Consider the following 15,408-nt stretch of genomic DNA (forward strand, 5'->3'; position numbering starts at 1 on the left):
ATGCAGCTTCACATTTCTGTATCATTTCCTTATTTCTATCAAATTCTAGTAGATTTCGAGGCAGTCTTATATGAATGTGTGTATCACCTGTTGTCTCACAATATGATACACACCAACAATCACTAGCCTTCAATTGCACACACTACATCTTAAAACATTACAATATTTATGTCTGTTCCCTTAAAAGGTTACAGTATCCGTACGATAGGAATAAAAACATTTGACAAGGTTATTTATGTTTGTGTTTATTGGACAACATGCTCCCAGTCATCACTTTTATAAATGTATATTTGATGTGGTGATGGGTACATACTGTATGTGCATTTACATTTACCTTTTAGTCATTTAGCAGACGGTCTTATCCAGAGTGACTTACAGGAGCAATTAGGGTTAAGTGCCTTGCTCAAGGGCACATCGACAGATTTTTCACGTAGTTGGCTCAGGGATTCAAATCCCTTACTGGCCCAACGCTCTTAATTGCAAGCCTACCTACCGCCTCTGCACCTACAGAGCATAGGAAGAGTTTACTAATGCTGAAAGAATGCCATAACCAAAGGCGACATTAGACAGTTCTAGGACACCTAAAGGTTCACATTAGGGATAATTTCTGTTCACCATATACAGTTGAAGTCAGAAGTTTACATACACCTTAGCCAAATACATTTAAACTCAGTTTTTCACAATTCCTGACATTTAATCCTCGTAAAATTCCCTGTCCTAGGTCAGTTAGGATCACCACTTTATTTTAAGAATGTGAAATGTCAGAATAATAGTAGAGAGAATGATTTATTTAAGCTTTTATTTCTTTCATCACATTCCCAGTGGGTCAGAACTCTACATACAGTCAATTAGTATTTGGTAGTATTGCCTTTAAATTGTTTAACTTGGGTCAAACGTTTCCGGTAGCTTTCCACAAACTTCCCACATTCCTCCTGACAGAGCTGTAACTGAGTCAGGTTTGTAGGCCTCCTTGCTCGCACACGCTTTGTCAGTTCTGCCCACAATTTTTCTATGGGATTGAGGTCAGGGCTTTGTGATGGCCACTCCAATACCTTGACTTTGTTGACCTTAAGCCATTTTGCCACAACTTTGGAAGTATGCTTGGGGTCATTGTCCATTTGCAAGACCCATTAGCGACCAAGCTTTAACTTCCTGACTGATGTCTTGAGATGTTGCTTCAATATATCCATATAATTTTTCTTTCTCATGATGCCATCTATTTTGTGAAGTGAACCAGTCCCTCCTGCAGCAAAGCACCCCCACAACATGATGCTGCCAACCCCGTGCTTCACGGTTGGGATGGCGTTCTTCGGCTTGCAAGCCTCCCCAATTTTACCTCCAAACATAACGAAGGTCATTATGGCCAAACAGTTCTACTTTGTTTCATCAGACCAGAGGACATTTCTCCAGAAGTACGATCTTTGTCCCCATGTACAGCTGCAAACCGTAGTCGGGATTTTTTATGGCGGTTTTGGAGCAGTGGCTTCTTCCTTGCTGAGCGGCCTTTCAGGTTATGTCGATATAGGACTCTTTTTACTGTGGATATAGATACTTTTGTACCTGTTTCCTCCAGCATCTTCACAAGGTCCTTTGCTGTTGTTCTGGGATTGATTTGCACTTTTTGCACCAAAGTACGTTCATCTCTAGGAGACAGAACGCGTCTCCTTCCTGAGCGGAGTGACAGCTGCATGGTTCCATGGTGTTTATACTTGCGTACTATTGTTTGTACAGATGAACTCGGTTCTTTCAAGCGTTTGGAAATTGCTCCCAAGGATGAACCAGTGGACCAGTGACTTGTGGAGGTCTGAATTTTTTTTCTGAGATCTTGACTGATTTCTTTTGATTTTTCCCATGATGTCAAGCAAAGAGGCACTGAGTTTGAAGGTTGGCCGTGAAATGCATCCACAGGTACACCTCTAATTGACTCAAAGGAGGTCAATTAGCCTATCAGAAGCTTCTAAAGCCATGACATCACTTTCTGGAATTTTCCAAGCTGTTTAAAGGCACAGTCAACTTAGTGTATGTAAACTTCTGACCCACTGGAACTGTGATACAGTGAATTATAAGTGAAATAATCTGTCTGTAAACAATTGTTGGAAAAACTACTTGTCATGCACAAAGTAGATGTCCTAACCGACTTGCCAAAACTATAGTTTGTTAACAAATTTGTGGAGTGGTTGAAAAATGAGTTTTGATGACTCCAACCTAAGTGTATGTAAACTTTCGACTTCAACTGTACCTGTATATTGTGTTAATTTAGATTTGCAAGATGTTCATCTCTGACCAATACATTTGTTTCAAGTTATTTTTCGATCAAGAATAGTTGGTCCATAAAATATATTATTCTGAAATGATTGATATGTGGATTTCCTCCTGTGTTTGACACAAAGTATCAGAGCTGCACTATGTTTGACTTGATGACAATCACAGTCACATATAGAGAACCAAACTTCTACATATGACACATTGAGGGATATGAGTAAAACATCTGATCAGCTCTCAACAAACTGTACATGAACAGATTCTCCTCAGTAATTCAATGTAACATTGTTCATATACAATATCATTGCTTTAATATTTTTGTATGTATTGTCTATTACACTGGCTATGTCACATTTGCACAAATGCATGTAGTCATATAGTTAATTCTCATATACACTGATTGTACAAAACATTAAGAACACCTGCTCTTTCCATGACATATAGACTGACCAGGTGAAAGTTAAGATCCCTTATTGATGTCACTTGTTAAATTAACTTCAATCGGTGTAGATGAAGGGGGGAAGACAGGTTAAAGAAGGATTTTTAAGCCTTGAGGCAATTATGACATAAATTGTGTGTGTGCCACTCAGAGTATGAATGGGCAAAATAATAGATTGAAGTGCCTTTGAACGTCAGGTGCATTGATGTGTGTCAAGAACTTCAGGTTTTTCACGCTTGACAGTTTCCCGTGTGTATCAAGAAAAGTCCACCACCCAACGGACCAGTCAACTTGACACAACTATGAGAAGTGTTGGACTCAACATGGGCCAGCATTCCTGTGGAACGCTTTGGACACCTTGTAGAGTCCATGCCCTGACGAATTAGGGTTGTTCTGAGGGCAAAAGGTGGTGCAACTCAATGTTAGGAAGCTGTTCTCAGTGTTTGTACACTCAGTGTTTGTAAATATGAACAGATAACCAAGCAACATTTTGTCATCCTCAGCAAAGTAGAGGGTAATTCCACGTTAACAGAACGATGCTGAGACTCAGATGTTTCACTTTAAAATGTATATCAAACAAAAATCAATGATTGCAAAACATACAACTTTATCCTCAAGGACTACTTTTAACAAGTCTGAAAAGTTTCAGCATCACTTTGTACCTTATAATTGCCCTAGACTATTGCACGATCCATTATCTTTCACTTTACTTTATATAGTATTATCTGGTATGTTATAGTCTTAATACAAAATATATAGCATTTCATCAAAACGATAATTCAATTCTTAATATACAGTACCAGTAAAAAGTTTGGACACAGCTACTCATTCAAGGTTTATTTTTTATTTTTTACATTTTAGAAGAATAGTGAAGACATAAAAACTATGAAATAACACATATAAAATCATGTAGTAAGCAAAAAAGTTTAAACAAATCAAAATATACACTGCTCAAAAAAATAAAGGGCACACTTAAACAACACAATGTAACTCCAAGTCAATCACACTTCTGTGAAATCAAACTGTCCACTTAGGAAGCAACACTGATTGACAATAAATTTCACATGCTGTTGTGCAAATGGAATAGACAAAAGGTGGAAATTATAGGCAATTAGCAAGACACCACCAAAAAAAGAGTGATTCTGCAGGTGGTGATCACAGACCACTTCTCAGTTCCTATGCTTCCTGGCTGATGTTTTGGTCACTTTTGAATGCTGGCGGTGCTCTCACTCTAGTGGTAGCATGAGACATGCACATTTGTGCCCTGCTGGAGGTCATTTTGCAGGGCTCTGGCAATGCACCTCCTTGCTCAAAGGCGGAGGTAGCGGTCCTGCTGCTGGGTTGTTGCCCTCCTACGGCCTCCTCCACGTCTCCTGATGTACTGGCCTGTCTCCTGGTAGCGCCTCCATGCTCTGGACACTACGCTGACAGACACAGCAAACCTTTTTGCCACAGCTCGCATTGATGTGCCATCCTGGATGAACTGCACTACCTGAGCCACTTGTGTGGGTTGTAGACTCCGTCTCATGCTACCACTAGAGTGAGAGCACCGCCAGCATTCAAAAGTGACCAAAACATCAGCCAGGAAGCATAGGAACTGAGAAGTGGTCTGTGGTCACCACCTGCAGAATCACTCTTTTTTGGGGGGTGTCTTGCTAATTGCCTATAATTTCCACCTTTTGTCTATTCCATTTGCACAACAGCATGTGAAATTTATTGTCAATCAGTGTTGCTTCCTAAGTGGACAGTTTGATTTCACAGAAGTGTGATTGACTTGGAGTTATATTGTGTTGTTTAAGTGTTCCCTTTATTTTTTTGAGCAGTGTATTTCAGATTCTTCAAAGTAACCACGCTTTGCCTTGATGACAGCTTTGCACACTCTTGGCATTCTCTCAACCAGCTTCATGAGGACTGATTTTCCAACAGTCTTGAAGGAGTTCCCACATATGCTGAGCACTTGTTGTCCTGCTTTTTGTTCCCTTTGCGGTGCAACTCATCCCAAACCATCTCAATTGGATTGAGGTCGGGTGATTGTGGAGGCCAGGTCAACTGATGCAGCAATCCATCACTCTCCATCTTGGTCAAATAGACCTTACACAGCCTGGAAGTGTGTTTTGGGTCATTGTCCTGTTGAAAAACACATGATTGTCCCACTAAGTGCAAACCTGATGGGATGGCGTATCGCTGCAGAATGCTGTGGTAGCCATGCTGGTTAAGTGTGCCTTGAATTCTAAATAAATCACAGACAGTGTCACCAGCAAAGCACCGCCACACCATCACACCTCCTCCTCCATGCTTCACGGTGGGAACCACACATGTAGAGATCTTCCGGTCTACTACTCTGCGTCTCACAAAGGCATGGCGGTTGGAACCAAAAAATTTACATTTGGACTCATCAGACCAAAGGACAGATTTCCACTGGTTTAATGTCCATTGCTCGTGTTTCTTGGCCAAAGCAAGTCTCTTCTTCTTATTGGTGTCTTTTAGTAGTGGTTTCTTTGCAGCAATTCGACCATGAAGGCATGATTCACGCAGTCTCCTCTGAACAGTTGATGTTGAGATGTGTGTTACTTGAACTCTGTGAAGCATTTATTTGGGCTGCAATCTGAGGTGCAGTTAATTCTAATGAACTTATACTCTACAGCAGAGGTAACTCCGGGTCTTCCTTTCCTGTGGCGGTCCTCATGAGATCCAGTTTCATTATAGCGTTTGACAGTTTTTGCGACTGCACTTGAAGAAACTTTCAAAGTTCTTGAAATGTTCTGCATTGACTGACCTTCATGTCTTAAATAAATGATGGCTTGTGCTTTCTCTTTGCTTATTTGAGCTGTTCTTGCCATAATATGGACTTGGTCTTTTACCAAATAGGGCTATCTTCTGTATACCACCCCTACCTTGTCACAACACAACTGATTGGCTCAAACACATTAAGAAGGAAAGACATTTCACAAATTAACTTTTACCAAGGCACACCTGTTAATTGAAATGCATTCCAGGTGACTACCTCATCAAGCTGGTTGAGAGAATGCCAAGGGTGTGCAAAGCTGTCATCAAGGCAAAGGGTGGCTACTTTTTTTTGCAGAATCTCAAATATAAAATACATTTTGATTTGTTTAACACTTTTTTGGGTTACTACATAATTCCATTTGTGTTATTTCATTATTTTGATGTCTACACTATTATTCTACAATGTAGAAAATAGTAAAAATAAAGAAAAACCATTGAATGAGTAGGTGTGTTCAAACTTTTGACTGGTACTGTATGATTAACACTGATTCTTAAAAAGAAACATGACAAAAGAGTAATACGTAAAATTGAAGTAAATGGCCATTAACACATTAATTGTGTTAGAATGGTATTCCAGTTTCAGTAAACCTGGAAATCATACATTAGAACCCTGGTTTAAAAAAATATTGTATGTTTACATTCTTGATATCATCATCTTTGATATATCGTGTCTCTTCTTCCATTAAGAAAATATAACCAAGTCAAAATCTAAACAATAGCTGAATGTTGTTTTGGTGGACCATGTCAACAGCCAAACAAAACAACCTTGATATCCATGATATGTTTCAATATCCTTCACAGCATACCGTAAAACCTGTTACTCACAGGACATAAATATTTACAGAAAACTGTCATGTACCTTTTTGCAAGCACTAAAATTTGCATAATAACTGTAATAAATACATCAGACTTTGAAGTAAAACCACCACAGAGGAAGTACACAAATTGTATTACTTGGTATTATTTACATGTACTTTACATGTGCTGTGTGTTTAGAAGGAGAACTGGGGTGAGCCAGCAGTTGGAACAGTGGTTCAATAGCTAGGGATTGGCAGATCCCATCTTAGGTTTGATAATGATAATTAATATATTATCTGTGTCTAAGAAGTTCACCAAAATCATATCTCCCCATTTCCAATCTCATTCGCTTCTTATCACATTTTCTTTAGCGACTGCCATTGGCTACATGCTATGCAATGGCAGAATGTAAAAATGTAAATAGTAAAGTAAACAACAGATAACCCCCAAAAATACATAAGTAGTATTTCAAATTATTTGTACTTATACTGAACAAAAATTTTAACGCAACATGTGAATTTTTGGTCCCATGTTTCATGAGCTGAAATAAAATATCCCAGAAATGTTCCATATGCACAAAAAAGCTTATTTCAATCAACTTTTGTGCACACATTTGTTAATATCCCAGTTAGTGAGCATTTCTCATTTGCCAAGATAATCCATCCAGCTGACAGGTGTGGCATATCAAGAAGCTGATTAAACAATATGAATATTACACAGGTGCACCTTGTGCTGGGAACAATACAAGGCCACTCTAAAATGTGCAGTTTTGTCACACAATGCCACAGATGTCTCAAATTTTGAGGGAGCTTGCAATTGGCATGTTGACTGCAGGAATCTCTACCATAAGCTGCCTCCAACATCATTTTAGAGAGCATGGCAGTACGTCCAACCGACCTCACAACCGCAGACCATGTGTAACCACGCCAGCCTAGGACCTCCACATCCGGCTTCTTCACCTGCGGGATCATCGGAGACCAGTTGCCCGGACAGCCAATGAAACTGAGGAGTATTTCTGTCTGTAATAAAGCCCTTTTGTGAGGAAAAACTCATTCTGATAGGCTGGGCCTGGCTCCCCAGTGGTTGGAGAGCTCCCTATGCCCTCCCAGGTCCACCCATGGCTACACCCCTTGCCCAGTCATGTGAAATCCATAGATTAGGGCCTAATGAAATTATTTAAATTCACTGATTTCCTTATATGAACTGTAACTCAGTAAAATCATTAAAATTGTTGCATGTTGCTTTTATATTTTTGTTCAGTATAGTTTCACATCATCCAGCGGGACTGCAGTAGAGAGAGTAAGCAGTTTTAAGTTCCTCGGCATCCACATCACCGAGGACTTGACATGGACCAACAACACCACCACAACATCGCCTCTACTTCCTAAGGGGGCTGAAGAAATTTGGCATGCCACCCTGGGTCCTCTCCAAATACTTCTGCTGCACCATTGAGAGTGCCCTGACTGGTTGCATCACGGCCTGGTACGGGAATTGCTCCATCCACGATCGCAAGTCCCGTGGTGAAGACGGCCCAGTACATCCCTGGGACCGTGTTCCCACCCATCCAGGACATCTACTTGAAACGGTGCCTGTATAGTAATGTTTTATTATTTCTTATTGTTGTTGTATTGTCGAGAAGGAACTTGCAAGTTAGCATTTCATTGGACAGTGTATACCATGCGTATCCTGTACATACGACCAATACATTTTGAAACTTAAAACTAGTTACTTTACATCACTGAATGCCCATTTGTCCAGTTGACGGTTTTAGTAACGGGTTTGGTCTATGCTCTGGCTCGAAATGGATCTCAGGACAGAAGGGTAATTGAATGTACAAAACATTAAGGACACCTGCTCTTTCCATGACTGACTGACCAGGTAAATCCCAGGTGAAAACTATAATCCCTTATTGATGTCACTTGTTAAATCCACTTCAATCAGTGTAGATGAAGTGGAGGAGACAGGTTAAAGAAGGAGCTTTTAGCCTTGAGACAATTGAGACATGGATTGGGTGTGTACCATTCAGAGGGTGAAAGGGAAAGACAAAATATTTAAGTGCCTTTGAACTGGGTATGGTAGTAGGGGTCAGGTGCACCGGTTTGTGTCAAGAACTGCAACGCTACTGGGTTTTTCACAATCAACAGTTTTCCGTGTGTATGAAGAAAGGACATCCACCCAACTTGACACAACTGTGAGAAGCATTGGAGTCAACATAGGCCAGCATCCCTGTGGAACACTTTTGACACCTTGTAGAGTCCATGCCCTGATAAATTGAGGCTGTTTTGGGGGTGCAATTTAATATATCGAAGGTGTCCTTAATGTTTTGTACACTCAGTGTGTCTCTGAATCAAAGAAAATCCATGTCATTTTGGTTCTTTTTTTCAGTTTAATTTGTCTCTGCTTAGTCATTGGATTGAGTGTGAAAGGACAATGAAGAAAACTATTTTCCCCTCTGGTAGTGAAGGACTTTCTACTTCATACCTCTACGGAGCATCTGGTTAGCTGCAATAAGCATTACACTGATGATAAATGCAAAGGCAAAAGCACAAATCAGACTCTTCCGCACACAAGTGTGCTTCACCTGTTGTGTCGGGCTCGCTGTGAAGAGAGAGAGAAAAATAGAGAGACAATGACAGAGAGATAAATCTATCAGGAAAACAGTACACAATATATTGTACTCCATCGATTACAAGCCTTCGTAAGACGGTGGCATGAATTTTGCTCATTAGAAATATTGCATAGCTGTATTTATCAGCAATGTGTTAAACAAGATTGTGCTGGCTGAAGCTCTTACTGTCAATGTCCACTTGGCACACTTGGTTGTCCAGGTGGCTCTCTTCGGTCATGATGATGTTCTCAATGTCTTTCATGGTGAGGTGGTCACAGAACGTGTCATACAGCAGCCTCTTCAGCTCATCTACCGTTAGCTTCGACATGTCACACTGGGGGATAGTACCAGACACGAACACTAACTAGGTTTCCATCCGACAGATTTTCATGCGAATATCCAAAAATACACATAAAAAATATGCAAATGTTCGACCAGTGGTGTGTTTCCACCAAAGGTACTTGTTGCGGATAACAATCAGTGTGTGATGAGGTAATGCACACCAAAAAAGTTACGTTTTCATGTACCGAATAAAAATGTTGATATATCGTGTCAAACATTTTCCACACCACCAATAGTTTTATCACAAAAACTGTTGTGTTAAATAGCACATGTGCCTACTCTGGTCTTGGTACATGTGCTCTAGCCAACAACAGATACAGTGCGGGTAGGCTAGTCTACATGATGAGATTATTATGGATAAGAGTGACAATATTTTTTATTTGTCAAACAGCAGTAAAGCAACGATCATCATGTCACCAGAATAAGACCCTCAATATTTATTGGAAAGGAGCATTAAGCTCATCCACTTACACGTTCACCACCCTGTGAAGGTCATCTGTAGCCTAATAAACTGCATGCTCCCCGACGAGTCGTACTGGGAGGACCACACAACATTTCATCATGTGACTCCAAATTTACCTCGATATAATTGTTATTATATCAATATTTGCGCATATAAGCGTTTCCACCGACATTTCTCGCATAATCAACTTTACAGACACAAAAAGATTTCACCTTGTCTATTGTAATTTGTTTTGACAACATTTGGACATTTCCTGACAAATTTCCATCAGGCCTGTCGTGACATTTTTTATCCGACATGTACTTTACCCGCATAAAAAGGTTGTACGGAAACTTGGTTACTGACCACAACTACAGGTGTCTCTCTGCATATTAATGTTTGAGCAAGGTTACACAGGGGAGTATTTCTATGTTAGACAATTATAAGAGGTGCACGGGTTTCTATCTCTACACAGACACATGGAAGTAAATCAGAGGAGGCTGGTGGAATGAGCTATAGGAGGACAGGCTCATTGTAATGTCTGGAATGGAATTAATGGATCTGTATCAAATACATCAAACACATGGAAACCACATGTTTGATTCTGTTCCATGTATTCCATTCCAGCCATTACAATGAGCTCATCTTCCTATAGCTCATCCTGCCAGCCTCTTCTGGTGTGAATTACTGTTATGAAGTTTAAATTCATGAACAGCCCCCTGACTATTATGACTTCCAATGTCATGATCCAGTCATCACGGAGTGATGAAGAATTTAAACAACAAATTTAAACTAAGAAAGTGTTTGTATTAATTGTCTGAATATTGGAAAAATTGAATAGAAATTTGAATCTCAGGGGAACGATTGCAATGGCAATCAGGAATATTCATAACCACAGTGGAATCGGCCTCTCTTTAATGACTCATTTAGCTCCTATCATGTTTTTATGGTAATTCTAATTAGACTGACTGTGGTTTATTATCACAAAAGCTTTAAAAGCCCTCAGGAAAATCATCTCACTCTGATGAGGAAATATTAAGCCATAATTAACTCTGAAAAAGAAAGAAGAGAATGAGACTGCACAGATGAGGCTTTTGATAGTGATACTAGTGATACTTTACCTTCCAAAATACAGAGTCAAAGTTCGCCCCATGGAACTTATCAGGCATCCCAGCAGCAATAAGTTTTGGTCCAAGCAGTGCAACAAATTCGTCAAAGTCAACCTGGCCATCACCTGCAGGGACAGGAGAGTGGATGTTTAGTAAATAGTTTTGTCAGCCAGACACTTTTACACATGTAATGGGGCCAATGGTTTATCTTGAATTATCCCAGTAAACCTAATTTAAAATTGCGTATGTTTGTAACTCACCATCAATGTCCAGCCTTTGGATAATAATCTCCAGCTCCACCTCATTAGGCATGTATCCCAGCGACCGCATGGCCACCCCCAACTCCTGCTTTGATATGTAGCCGTTTCCATCTCTGTCAAACACCTTGAAGGCCTCGCGGATCTCTGTGGGGAAATGGAGGGTAGAAGGGCTGAGACTAGTCTGATAATCTATTTCTAATGCACTGATAATTTGTAGTTCACATTTCCCCACCACACAACAGAGCTGTCCTGACCTCTCAAACCACTCATAGAGAACTGCATAGTCACTTCACCCCTACCTACAAGTACAAATTACCTCTAACCTATACCCCCTATAGCCTCATTATTGTTATTTTATTGTGTTATTTTTTACTTTAGTTTATTTGGTAAATATTTACTTAACTCTTCTTGAAATGCACTGTTGGTTAAGGGCTTGTAAGTAAGCATTTCACGATCTACACTTGTTGTATTCGGCGCATGTGACAAATGTACAGTTTGATTTGATGTGTTAATAATGCTGACTCAGAGTTCTGTGGCATTATGTTCACGTAAATAATGCTGACTTAGAAATATGTGGCATTATGTTCACGTAAATAATGCTGACTTAGAAATATGTGGTATTATGTTCACGTAAATAATGCTGACTTAGAAATATGTGGTATTATGTTCACGTAAATAATGCTGACTTAGAAATATGTGGTATTATGTTCACGTAAATAATGCTGACTTAGAAATATGTGGCATTATGTTCACGTAAATAATGCTGACTTAGAAATATGTGGTATTATGTTCACGTAAATAATGCTGACTTAGAAATATGTGGTATTATGTTCACGTAAATAATGCTGACTTAGAAATATGTGGTATTATGTTCACGTAAATAATGCTGACTTAGAAATATGTGGTATTATGTTCACGTAAATAATGCTGACTTAGAAATATGTGGCATTATGTTCACGTAAATAATGCTGACTTAGAAATATGTGGTATTATGTTCACGTAAATAATGCTGACTTAGAAATATGTGGTATTATGTTCACGTAAATAATGCTGACTTAGAAATATGTGGCATTATGTTCACGTAAATAATGCTGACTTAGAAATATGTGGTATTATGCTCATATCTTATTGCGGCTATTTGGCTGACATTTTCAATGCTCAGCCGAATTTGTAGGGCTTTAAATCTATGAGTGTTTGTTTGTATCAAACAGCAGAGGGACTGACATTTTACATCTGTGATGCCAACTGTATCTTATTCACTTCAAACAGAATACTGTAGCACAAGAGGAGAGGCTACAAGCCTAATATCAGTAGCTAGGGGTTATGGAATAGTTTCCATACCAGATCTGGAGGGTTGCAAATAAACAAAATGCTCATCAATATGGTAAGGGGCTTTATATGTTTGTTTGGATAAGGCTTGTAATATCTTTGACCTGGAGTTTACTTAGATACAGTATATCACCACTGAGGTTTTGAGCCATCTTTCCAGGCTCGGTAAAAGACAACAGATCAGAATCAGCTAGTACAAACTGAGCATATTGTGCATACAGTCATAAGATTTCAGCACGTCACTTCAACAATACTGTGCTCAAATGAGGTATACCGCTTTCCTTCCACCTTCAATTAATTTCAAACGCTAAACTCAACCTGCGCATAATCCATGCAAATGCCACTTTAAATCCACATTTGGTGGTGAATAGTCCTTCCAGTGACAAAGAGGCTTTAAATATTGCACTTACCAAATTGTAACAAGACTCAAGGGGTTTGAAAATGACAAATTAAGTGGATAATGTGTTTCGAGGAACTGGTTTTTATATTCCCCTGCTGAACGTATAATCCAAGGAGGCTGTTACTTAAACAGTATAACAATTGAATGGATCCTACATCAATGGTAGCTGAGTGGCCATAGGCCATTTATATTTAGTGAGTTGAGGCAAAGTCCAAAGGATTTGCAGATTTCACTATGGCTTGTTTGTACTCACATCACATACAAAGTATCCAATAAATATTGTATTGTTATATGTATGGGATCTGAATTACAATATGCTAGTGAAGTAATTATCTGTAGAAAAACACAACTTCATTTTTTGACAGGAGAATTGCAATATAAATAGCATGCAAACCAATTAGCCTACACTCAAATTACTTTTGTTGTGATGAATAATTTGAGCACTTGTGTGCATGTGTTAACCTTCTGTTCAATGCAATTGATAAAAGGCATATCGGAACCTTGGTGTACTGTGGCCAGGGTCAGACTGGCCCTACTGCTCTGGGACACAACAGCAGGATTAAGACAAATCACACAATACAATTACAGTGAGTGCTGTTATAACTGCTATGTTTCCCAGAAAGCACATCAATGGAAATCGTGATTAATGATTTCTATAACTGTCAAATGAATGAGAAAGTTGTTCAGCATTCACATCCTATGTATAATGGAGATTAATAAGGTTATCTCTTTCCGTACCAAGTAGTTTCATGGGTGTCTCTAATCTTGGCAGTATCAGGAAGATTGATAAAAATACCAGGGCCTCAATGTAATAAACTGTTTCTGATAATAATTCAATTTTCACCACATCCAATGATATTTCTAAAACTAAAAGCATTGTATTTGGAACAAAACACCATAAACCTCAACTAAACCATAAACCTCAACTAAACCTTGTAATAAATAATGTGGAAATTGAGCAAGTTGAGATGACTAAAAAGCTTGGAGTAACACTAGATTGTAAACTGTCATGGTCAAAACATATTGATGCAGTAGTAGCTAAGACGGGGAGAAGTCTGTCTATAATAAAGCGCAGCTCTGCCTTCTTAATAGCACTATCAACAAGGCAGGTCCTACAGGCCCTAGTTTTGTCGCACCTTGACTACTGTTCAATCGTGTGGTCAGGTGCCACAAAAAAGGACTTAGGAAAATTGCAATTGGCTCAGAACAGGGCAGCACGGCTGGTCCTTGGATGTACACAGAGAGCTAATATTAATAATATGCATGTCAATCTCTCCTGGCTGAAAGTGGAGGAGAGATTGACTTCATCACTACTTTTATTTATGAGATGTATTGACATGTTGAATGCAACGAGCTGTCTGTCTAAGCTACTGGCACACAGCTCAGACATCCTTGCATAGCCTACAAGACATGCCACAAGAGGTCTCTTCACAGTCCCCAAGTCCAGAACAGACTATGGGAAGCACACAGTACTATATAGAGCCATGACTACATGGAACTCTATTCCACATCAAGTAACTGGCGCAAGCAGTAAAATTCGATTTAAAAAAGATTTAAAAAACACCTTATGGAACAGTGGGGACTGTGAAGCAACACAAACATTGGCACAGACACGTGCATACACACACACGCACGCACACACACACACAGACACAATAACATACGCACTATACATACACATGGATTTAGTACTGTAGATATGTGGTAGTGGTGGAGTAGGGGCCTGAGGGCACAAAGTGTGTTGGGAAATCTGTGAATGTATTGTAATGTTTTTTTAAATTGTATAAACTGCCTTAACTTTACTGGACCCCAGGAAGAGTAGCTGCTGCTTTGGCAGGAAGTAATGGGGATCCATAATAAATACACATAGAGATACTCAGTTCTAACAATATGATGTGTGAATCAATAACTCTTACATCTTCTTCCGCTGTGTTACAGTCCTCTGACAGTCCCCAAGCCATTGTTAAGTGTGTTCTATGGGAAGGGGACAGCTAGGCTGATGTTTGTTACTTTATACTTCATCTCCCCCCAGCGTGGCTCTGGTTGTTTGATCTGCTGTCAGGGTATCACCTTTTTATTTTATTGTTTCAGTAAAAGAGAAATCCTCCTCCTTCTCCCTCTCATGGTATCCCTTCCGGTTTCAATTCTCTGCTGTGTCAGATTAACATCCCATCAGCTCTGACAGAGAGATGAGGTCACATTGACCTGGCCATCAGACATCTTTCTGCCCCTCTCAAAGCCTCACAATGGTCCTCTGTAGCTCAGTTGGTAGAGCATGGTGCTTGCAATACCAGGATAGTGGGTTTGATTCCTGGCATCACCCATGTAAAATGTATCACTGTAAGTTGCTTTAGAGAAAACTCTCTACTAAATGGCTTATGATATTATTATAATAGCAACACATGTATTACTTCCACCTGATCAATGGGTGTGATTGAACAATTGTCTTTTAGCTCATATAGTGCCAACTTTTACTGTTGATATACACTCATTGGCCAGTTTATTAAGTACACCCATCTAGTACACCCCTCCACTTGGGGCTCATGAGTGGTACAGCAGTCTAAGGCACTGCATCTCAGTGGTAGAGGTGTCACTACAGACCCTGGTTCAATTCCAGGCAGTATCATAACCT

At 39.6% G+C, this 15,408-nt stretch overlaps 1 protein-coding gene across 1 annotated transcript in view; it reads right to left on the reverse strand.

The window, feature by feature from the left end:
* Positions 1-229: 229 nt before the first annotated feature.
* The window catches only part of LOC129814420 (calcium-binding protein 7-like), a 39,835-nt gene continuing 24,656 nt past the window's right edge, over positions 230-15,408 (reverse strand). The window contains exons 2-5 of the mRNA XM_055867531.1: positions 11,048-11,191; positions 10,800-10,912; positions 9,081-9,228; positions 230-8,884 (exon numbers count right to left, since the gene is read on the reverse strand). Coding sequence (XP_055723506.1) covers positions 8,757-8,884; positions 9,081-9,228; positions 10,800-10,912; positions 11,048-11,191 — 533 coding nt within the window. The 3' untranslated portion in view covers positions 230-8,756. The remainder of the gene's footprint in view (positions 8,885-9,080; positions 9,229-10,799; positions 10,913-11,047; positions 11,192-15,408) is intronic.

This window comes from Salvelinus fontinalis, chromosome 2, assembly GCF_029448725.1.
Source record: "Salvelinus fontinalis isolate EN_2023a chromosome 2, ASM2944872v1, whole genome shotgun sequence".
Lineage (NCBI taxonomy): Eukaryota > Metazoa > Chordata > Actinopteri > Salmoniformes > Salmonidae > Salvelinus > Salvelinus fontinalis.